Source organism: Cryptotermes secundus, unplaced genomic scaffold (assembly GCF_002891405.2).
Source record: "Cryptotermes secundus unplaced genomic scaffold, Csec_1.0 scaffold488, whole genome shotgun sequence".
NCBI lineage: Eukaryota > Metazoa > Arthropoda > Insecta > Blattodea > Kalotermitidae > Cryptotermes > Cryptotermes secundus.
The window spans coordinates 157,274-167,957 of NW_019736404.1; the positions used below are offsets into that span (position 1 = coordinate 157,274).

Sequence of the window (10,684 nt, forward strand, 5' to 3'; positions counted from 1 at the left end):
GGATTTCCTCTTTCACAAGAAATTCGATGACAGCACGCTGTGCGAAATGACATATCATTGTCAGCCATTTTGTTAGGAGTGATACTGGTCACAAGACATTCAAGGTTAACACAACAGCTGGTTCCACCTACCACCGTACTCTCTTTCGTCTGCTGTTCCCAGGTTTCATGCAAAAAAAAAAGTTGCTCATGACTTTCGGTACGACCTACGTATATGTGAGGGTACTTCTTGTAGTTTGTATCTTAAGTATACAAAACATAACAAACACTTCTTATTAATCCATACGAATTCAAAAATTACGTGTAAGAGCTTCCAACAAAGGAATTTTCCGTATACATTGTATACTGTATACACAATATTACTGGTTTGTCCTAAGTCATTGATGATCCTGCAAAGCATTCTATGGTGAAGGATAAAGACCAAGTCAAACTCTTGTCAGTCATGGGACACCTGAAAATTGATAACTGGGGCAAGCATGATTGGAGTCTTAACTTTTATCTTAGCTGACAGAATACAGTTCAAAGTCATGTAAGACTGTTTCAAAGAGTTCATCACACTGTTACTCATGCGTGGTATGACTCATTTAATTCTAGGTGTTTTAAAGCTCAGTAGTTCCATCAGGATCAGTTAAGACTTCTCAGAAGCCACTGGGCTATGTTCATTGGTTGTTGTGGCTGATGCTGTTGATCCAGTACTGTCTTGTTTGGGTGAGGATTTGCACTGCTCTTGGCTAATGCTATTGTCTTCAGTAGGCCGATGGTAGATCTGTAAAGACTTCATACCTAAAATCTCAGGGTTCTCTCTCCAGAACACATCACCAATCAGATCTGTATAAAATGGAAGCACAACATGACGAAGTTTCCCATCTCCAGGTGTTTTGCACAGTTTCCTAATGAGGACTGTTCCTTTGCGGAACATTGGTGGTTCGTTGTTGTAGTTCAATCCAAACTCTGAAAATAGGAGTTCATTTTTGTCTGATGCCAGTGTTCCACGCAGTCTTTCTTCTGCCTGAAAAATCACAGCAACAGCATAAGTGAATGCTATGAGTACTTAACAGATAACGATTATGTGAACTAGCCTGTTACATCTTATCCCATCTCTTACACTGTCAAAAAACAACAGTAAAAACAAACGATTTCAAAGAAGTGCATTTTTATATTTATGAAAATCTTAACATTATATTAATCATTAATGGGATATGTTATTTTCGGACTTCGCATCCAGCACATCCGTCAAGTCCCAGCAATGGGGCACATCCCATTGATTCAGAAACACTGATACAGATGGCTAGTGGCTGATACTAAATATTCCTCAGCCCAGCACTGTTCTTTATACACAATCAAAAATGTATGGTACATCACAAAACAAAGTTTAATTTACATTTCACTGCTGCTCAATTTAGATGTTGGCACTATAGGAAAGTATGTAAATTCTCAGTATATCTCTATTCAGATGTTCTTAGGTGGATTTTTGTGAGACTGTTTTGGTCTAAAGAACCCTCTCTAACATAACAGCACTGTGGTAATCACTTGATATATTTTACCCGCCCCATCACTTAGCAATTGCTGCTTTGGGACCACAGCAGGGAAATATTAAATTGTTTTATTGAGCCTTTGCTGACATGGAGAAGGACCATCCTTGGGTTTGCCAGAGTTCTGGCTACCAGTCCTACAAATAAAATGGACCACTCTGCAATAGTATTTTTTGTTGAGGTATGTATTTGTGTTTGTGTTGTCAGCCAAAGGAACATTTCAGTTGTAACAATTGGCTCTTTTTGCAGTTTCAAATTAAGCTGTTATTTTGCTCAATGATCTCATGAATGAGGCTTCTTTGTATCGAGTTCTGTTCATTCAAAACATTCAAGGGAAGTGCTTTATACATGCTGAGCTGTGACATGGTAATTATTAAAGTGTATGTTCAGTACTTTTCATAAATAAAATCCATGACTAAAGTAAAACAAAGAAGCAAAATGTAGGAGTAGGAAACAGTATTTTGAGAGGACTGGACACAGAAGTAATGTTTTGTTGAGAATAAGGGTTGCATGAGGTGTGGTATGTAAATGAAGTTTAAGCATACCAAAAGAGAGAACATTTTGAAACTAAACATTCAGATTTCAACCAGAAGTATTCTGGACAATTCAGAGAAAAGAAAAGAAGCTTCTATAGTTCAGGCACTGAAAGTTCAACAAAATATTTTTGAGAAGTGATACAATTCTTGAGATCTGGCCACTGAAGACAGTTTTGACATATGCCACTTGTGAAGTTGTCAAGAACTTCTACTAAAGGGACTTTGTACAAAACTATTCACTTGTTGCATCACAGAAGCACTGTTGCACAAACTGCACAAGAAGGGTAGCTGATATTACAAAGGCAGAGCTTTCTTTCAAAAGAGGTTGAAACTCAAATTTCTAGATATTAAAAAATGATGTTCAGTATTAGCTGTTGAGTCAGTGACAGACATCACCTCAGTTGCCCAAGCACATATATTTGCATGTGGCATACCATCCAAGTTTGAAGTGATCGAAGAACTTATGGATTTTAATTCAATGCTGGGTCAGAAAAAGGGATGGGATTTCATTCAGGCATTAATATTAGTCTTCAGAAGGACAATCTGAAATTATGAGGCATGTGTGCACAGTTACTGATAACATGCCTAATATGGTTGTCAAATAGTATGGTGTCTCCTCTTTACAAGCATGTGCATGAATTAGATCTCCATAGTGAATTAATATACTATAACTGCATAGGCCATCAACAGAACCTAATTGGTAAAGCTCTAGGATTTAAAGAAATTATGACCACTGTCATCAGTGCAGCTAACCCTATCGGGTCACATGGACTAAAGCATGGACAGTTTGAGTCATTTTGTGATAAAATTAGGAGTGAATTGTGTGCTCCTCTGGAGTTTGTTGGCTTGGCAAAGGCAAGGTTCTGCAGTGTTTTCTGTTACTACTAGAAGAAATCAAAAGTTTTCCTTATTGAAGGACAACCAGGCACAGATGCAAGTTGGGTATGTGATCTGGCCTTCCTGACAAATATTTATGAGCACCTGAGTGCCCTAAATAGTAAGCTGTAAGGGGAATCTAAACAGTGTATGAGCCTTCCAAATGAAGTTATTGTTTCATTCACAGCTTATGAATAATAAGACTGTGCCATTTTACAAACTTCCAGAAAATATTATGATTATACAAAACACACAGAGTATTTGGTATGTTGGCAGGTCTGTGGGTTTTGATCAGGACAGAACATTTGCTAACTTTTGAGGTGTCATATGAAGATGGTGAACCTACTTTACAGCTGAAACTGATACATATTGCAGTGATGAACTCTGGCCTAAATTCAAGGGAAATTTTCTTAACTTTGATAAATGTCTTCCCCAGACACATACCTGAATCTGCATTAGAACACAGCTGTTGAGAAACACATATTTGTGAACAAGCTTTCTCATTGATAAAGCTATATAAAGTTACACAGTGATAGATAAAAATTTCATTAGCCGTTCAACTGACCACAAGCACTGTATCTGACTTAAAATGCTTGGTACCCAAAGTTTAGGTTCAGTGGTCAAAATAGTCATTTTCATTACAAATAAACCTAATACTTCATTTACATCAGTACATCAGTATTGAATGTTTCTAATAAGGTTTTTTGTTTATAAAGTATTTGAAAACATCACTTTGGTTTTCTCTGTTAAAGTATGGGGAGGTCTTTTGACAGCCTCGTGAAAATTCTTGGGCCACTCAGGTGAGATGGCAACAGTCTATTCCTGTCATCTCACATTGTACGTCAGATTCATGGTTAAATTCATGATTAAAATTTCTCCAATATCACACAAACAAATCTCTGAATAATTACTAATCAGTTTCATTACTGCTTGTGTCAAAGCACCGCATGAGTCACATACTAGACATTCTGACAGCTGTTCATATCTGATGCCCATGTGGAAGGTAAGGAAACGATTCTGCCACAAATTTTGGAATCTTAACAGTTCCAAATATAGAAACTATTCATACAACAGTAAATACATTTAGACAGATGGTTCTTACTGAACAAAGAAATCGTCAAGTCCTCACTGAAGAGAAGTTGGATGAAATCGGTGCTAGGCTTGAACATTCTTCTCAGAAACATCTTAAATGCCTTACAGAAGAGATCAAGATTTCAAGTGTGTAATTTACCAAATTTCCAACAGGGAACTAAATATGTGTGAACATTTTACAGCAGTATAAGGAATGCATGCGTAACAACATTTCCTCATCTGGAAGCCTCTATCTGCATACCACAGATCCTTCTTTGGGAAACTGAAGGATGTAGAACAGTAATAATACAAGCACAAAGAAACCTTACTTCATATACAGATATGCATAAAGTTTAAAATGTTTCAATACAAATAAAATCATCCACAATGTAGGAGTGATGAGCTTAGCATTAGGTATACGAAGGTCGTATGTTTTGTTATATAGGTCATCTTTGAATTGGGTACATCTGTATTTCTTTGAATTTTTTTTAGGTTTTCCACCACAAACAGTAAGCAAAATATGTATACCTCTGTGATATAATGCTGTGCTGTCCATTGAACGTCAACCAATGTTCCAGAGGAACATGTCACCTCCATCTTCAGGGTCAGATAGAGGCAACATGGTCCTCAAACACTGGCCGACTTTCAATGGACAACATGGCATTATATCCCAGAAGACAGAACTCTTCATAACCACTGCTGTGAGAACCTCAAGTCCTACAAAAAATATGTACTCCCGAGTGGAAGTATATTAAATTTCTGAAATAATTTTCTGCAGGGGAGACTCTCTTTAACACCTACCATTATTCTAATTGTTTTCTTGTAAATGGCAAATAATTTTGTCTGCTAAATTTTCCCATTTGAACCCATGACAGTATGGAGTGGGTGTCAAGTAAACCAATTTTAAAGTATTGTCATATGACCTGCCTGCACTTCCCGTGTTCCTACTAATAATAGTAAATATTTAGCCGTTATTAATATTGTATACATTATATGACCCACAGATTAAACAACCTGGCAATGTAGCCCTGTGAATGATAAAGGCTGACCACCACTGTTATAGATTCAGTTGTTTTGATATATTCCCCAGCACACACCTGTGAGCCATTTATCAGTAACAAGCAGATTAGCTAAGGATCCGACTTTCAGTTTGGATATATGATGTTTAACTTGACTAAAGTTTTCTGTGCTATTAATAAACTGCTGTGCATATCTGTTAAGGATATAACATAGACCATGACCAATTGCAGTTGGGAGGCATGAATTGTGGCTTTCCACAGTCACTGTCCACATGTTATGAAACTGCCCTGAAATAAACCATGATCTTTTGTATTTGGAAAGAATGCTATCTATCCTGCCTGAAATTCTCTGTGGTTTTCCTCAGTTCTGTCCATGTATGTTAGGATATTATCATACAGTAGACCACAACTACTGTACTTGTATTTTGGAGGCTGTGTATCCCAAATGGAGTTTGTGTTGTCTTCAGCCTCTGTCCACAAGATGTTAGGAAATTAACTTGAACCAGATCATGGCAATTTAATTCCCTATTCTTTCCATTTCACTGCTCATAATAACCCTTTCATGTTATTTGATTGTTAATAATTTCACAATGTGATGCAGTTGATGCAGATAATATATTCATTGATAACTCAAAATTAAGAGACTATACTGTAGGACCCTTTATAAATGGCTTATCAGATCATGATGCTCAACTCATAGAAATAAATAATATTGACCTTCAGCCCAGTAATCAACAATATCAAACAGTAAGGAAAATCAACGAGCATACGATGGCAGATTTTGTCACAAAACTAAGTAATGAATCATGGGACAATGTATTTGACAGCAATAATATTGATTCTAAATTTAATTGCTTTCTGAACACATACTTGAGGATCTTTTATTCAAGCTTTCCCTTAAAAATAGTCAAAAATGAAAATAAAAACAAATCCACCTGGATAACAATTGGAATAAAAACTTCATGTAAACACAAAAGACAACTATATTTGGCCAGTAGGGACAGTAATGATCCAAGACTAAAAAGTCACTACAAAATGTACTGTAAAATTTTGTCAAAAGTCATTAAAGAAGCCAAACAGAATAACTATAACAGCCAAATTCTAAAATCAAACAATAAAATTAAAACCACCTGGGATATTGTGAAAGTTGAATCAGGAAAGAAATCTGTTAATGAAGACGTACAAAGTTTGAATATTGAAGGGAAGTCCACTAACAATCCACAAGCTATCGCAAGTGCATTTAATGAATATTTCCTTTCATTAGCTGAGAAAACATATTCCAATAATAATAATAATAATAATAATAATAATAATAATAATCCAATATACTATCTGTCTCGTGCCTTTAACAATTCATTTCCAAATATCAATCTCAAATTCTCAACAAGGAAGGAAATTGAAAACATTATTAAATCCCTTAAGCCCAAAAATTCACATGGATATGATGAAATCTCTACCAAATTACTTAAAGCAAGCTCTGTTTACATCAGTTCACCCTTGAATCATCTATGTAATAAATCTTTATCATCAGGTACTTTTCCTCAACGCTTAAAATACGCTGTAATGAAACCACTTTTTAAAAAAGGAGAGAGAAAATGCATCTCTAATTACAGACCAATATCCATATTGACTTCATTCTCAAAAGTCTTTGAAAAAGTTATGTATAATAGACTACTTGAACACTTAAATTCTAACAACATATTAGTCAAAGAGCAATTTGGATTTAGGAAAGACCTAACAACAGAAAAAGCAACCTATGAACTAACTAACGATATTTTAAGTGCTCTCAATGACAGATTAATTGTGGGAGGGATTTTCTGTGATCTAGCAAAAGCTTTCGATTGTGTTAATCATGATATCTTACTATCGAAATTAAATTTCTATGGAATAACTGGCAAAGCTAATGAATGGATCAAATCATACCTCAAAAACAGGTATCAAAGAGTTGAAATAAATAATAAAAACTCCAGTCATAATGCATTTTCAAACTGGGGAATTATAAAGCACGGTGTTCCACAAGGATCAATTTTAGGTCCCTTACTTTTTCTTCTCTACATAAATGATCTATCTAAAACCATCAACAATAAATCTAAACCAATTCTATATGCAGATGACACTAGTATAATATTTAAGAACTCTAAATTTGAAAACTTTAAAAATGACATAAATATTGTATTTGAAGCCTTAAACAGATGGTTCGAAGCCAATTTACTCTCATTAAATTTTGATAAAACCCATTACATATCATTCACAACTAAAAACAACCACCAAATTGATCTGGACATCAGTTATGCCAACAAATTAATCTGTAAAGTACTTGATACAAAATTCCTTGGAATACATGTAGACAGTACACTGTCTTGGAAAATACATATTGAACAAATTATACCTAAATTAAATGCAGCTTGCTATGCGATGAGATCAATTAAGCCTTTTATGTCACAGGAAACATTGAAGATGGTTTACCATGCCTACTTTCATTCTATTATGAACTATGGATTAATATTTTGGGGGAACTCTTCACATAGTGTAATAATTTTTAAAATACAAAAGAATATAATTAGAATCATTACAGGATGTAGAAGTAGAGATTCATGTAGAGAATTATTTAAGAAATTAAAAATTCTACCTCTTCAATCGCAATACATATTATCGCTTCTCTTATTTGTTGTTTACAACAAAGATAAATTCAAATTAAATTCTGATGTCTATAACATGAATACTAGACAAAAATATAACTTCCACCTACCCTCATCAACTTTATCAGTATATCAAAAAGGAGTCTACTTTACTGGCATAAAAGTGTTCAACAATCTGCCACAAAGTATTAAAAACTTGGGCAATGATACTAAAAAGTTTAAATCAGAGTTAAAGAATTATCTACATGCTCATTCCTTCTACTCTTTAGCTGAATACTTCAATGTAAATAGAGAATGATGTAAAATTAAGTTATATTAATTTTTAAGCTAAAATTGCCTGTACTTATGTATGTAACCTTTTGACTTGTTCTGTATCCAAAGGTACTAACCTACTTAGGATTTATAGAATGTAAATAAATTCAATTCAATTCAATTCAAGTGGCATTATGCAACCTACTAACTACAGAGTGCTATCTTCTTAACCAACATTGTCAGAACCTCAAATCCTACAAAATGCTGTTTGTAAGATTGACATGGAGTCTGATATCATGAAGTGTCTTATTTCAAGAGGGTATAGGACTACACATAAAAGTTTTTCAGTGGTTGTATGGCCGTTCTCCCTTATCTTGGCAAGTCTATCAATGTGGTAGAGGCATCAATTTCTGCGGTTCACCTTATGAAGTATAATATTAGAAGACACAAAAATTTACTGACATTATTTTACTTAAATGTTTTGCTAGCTCTTCAATCACATCCAAACATGAATTATGAACCCAGAAGTTAAAGCACCTCTTAAAACAGTGTTTCTCAGCTGCCAGGCCCTCGTCTAGTAAAAAAAGAATTTACTGGGTTGCAGTCCCACAAAGGTTGAGAAACAGTGTCTTAAACCACCCCTAACAACACACCAAAGCATTATCTTGTATCAAGAATGGCTGGGTTCAACTTACTGTGGTTTATGGGGCAGGCCACACCAGCAGAGGCCATTTGTTCAAAATAAAGCTGACACTTTTTTTTTTTGCACTGATATGAGGTGCAATTTAGCATGGTGTGCTATTTCTGACTTAGCATCTTCAGTAAGAAATTACTGGTGGAAATCTACACTCCATGACACAGGGAATTAACATATACCATGCTGCAGTGTAGTAATGGGTAGGGTTACAACCAGTGCTTGAGGTGGAATGAAAATAGAACCGGGATGCCATCCCGCCGCATCCCACCCCACCTCAAGCCCTGGGTATTGTACACTGCATTTACTGCCAAAGAAGTAATGGGATGCTTTTAAGCCATTTAGAAAAGAACTGGGATGCCATCCCGCCCCACCCCAAGCCCTGGTTACAACCTACACATGTACAAAATCTCCACAGAAAATGAAGTGTAGAAACAAAGCAATGGATCTACAGATCTTGCTTTCGGCTGTCTCCTACCAGGTTTCATATTACACAACCTAATTTGAAGTGTAAACAGCACGTAGTTTGATAACCTAAACATCAGAAATTAGATTCACGTTTACTTCTCAAGTTACAGACACTCTTATAGTACATAATGACACACACATGAATCACTCTGAATACCCATAATCATCAAACCTCTCATAAGTTTCACACCCTGATCTGCAAAACTTCCCCATATAAATTTGCATTGTACATTTGTCACTTGTAATTGACTCAGCAAAAAGTAGGATATATATTCGTACCTACAAGGAATATATGTTGCTTGGAAAAACTCTTGTACCTGGGCATTTGAAAATCCTTTCTTTAAAACCAGGCCCCAAAATGCTGTGTTATATAAATTGTTGACATGAACATCAGCCTGACGCCAACCCAAATAGTCTCTCAGATTCTTGTCTGTTGGGTACATCACGACTCTGGCATCAAACGCCGGTGGATACTGCAGCCGAATAGGCCCAAAAAATCCTACCCAATGAAACACGAAACTTGATGCAAACAAACTATTCACATTAGTCATCAGTTTCGATGCTCGACGATTGAAGAGGTTTGTATCTTTTCGGATGACGAAACTATATTCGTCACTCTGCCCAAATGCAAGGCAAATGTCTCGGAACTCGTCCATTACACATGTAGCCGCTCGGGTCATCAAGTTAAGTCCACGAACATCATTTGGCTTCACATAACCATGAACGTCTGCAAACCTACTAAACCCTCGTCCGTCAATCCTAACCACAATCCAACAGTTTGGTAAACATGGATCTGGAAGCTCAAAATTTTTTACATATTCGTATTTACTTTTTGCCATATTCTCTTGCGAGGTAAAGATATCTCTTCTTGTTAGGTTATGGTTCTTCGCTTTCATACACCTCCGGAAGTGAGGATATAGTTTATTTTTTAACATTACCACCTGTGTTATTTGGGTGTCACTTTCATGCTAGAGTTAAATTTATTTGTTCATAATACACAAGAAGAAATAATTTACTGTTGAAAGTTTTGAAACATAAACAATACACGCATGTATATCCCTCAACGCCAATTTATAAGCACAAAACTTCCTTCGAGCTGAAACAAGCACAATTCATATACGAAACCGTGGAAACGTCTGAGTTCATCTGTGATCTCAACAAGGTTTCCCACAGTGGCTGTCTGTGGGTATGGTGCCCGTCGTGCTCACCATGCTCGTCATTCGTGTGGTGTTGAGGATATAGCCACCGAGAATGCTAATTGTCTAATTACAATACGTAAAAAGGTAAAGGTGTCCCTATGCTTAACTTATTCAGCACTACGCCATGAAGGCGCATGTCGGAGTAAATGTAAAGATCCACTGAGAACAAAACAATATCTGTGCTCTCCTGTCTTACTTCAAGTCAGAACTGCGTGGGCAAAACAGACGCTAAGACGGATCGTCTGTGGGACCCTTATATGTTTATCTATTCACTTTGTCATTGTTGCACGATTTTGTTTTGTAGTATACTGTGTTCGTTCATTAGTGTGGTTGTCAATGTAACAAATCAACCTTTTTTTCTTTTTTTTACTGGAGGAAAAATGAGAGTACAATGAGACA

General features: G+C 35.9%; 1 protein-coding gene across 1 annotated transcript; it reads right to left on the bottom strand.

Moving 5' to 3' along the window:
• Window positions 1-145: 145 nt before the first annotated feature.
• LOC111869882 (probable tRNA(His) guanylyltransferase) lies at window positions 146-10,193 on the bottom strand. Its single transcript, XM_023861732.2, has 2 exons — window positions 9,404-10,193; window positions 146-1,008 (listed from the first exon to the last, which is right to left on the bottom strand). Exons 1-2 carry the CDS (start codon window positions 10,019-10,021, stop codon window positions 628-630), a joined length of 999 nt encoding a protein of 332 aa, XP_023717500.1. The 5' UTR covers window positions 10,022-10,193; the 3' UTR covers window positions 146-627.
• Window positions 10,194-10,684: the final 491 nt, after the last annotated feature.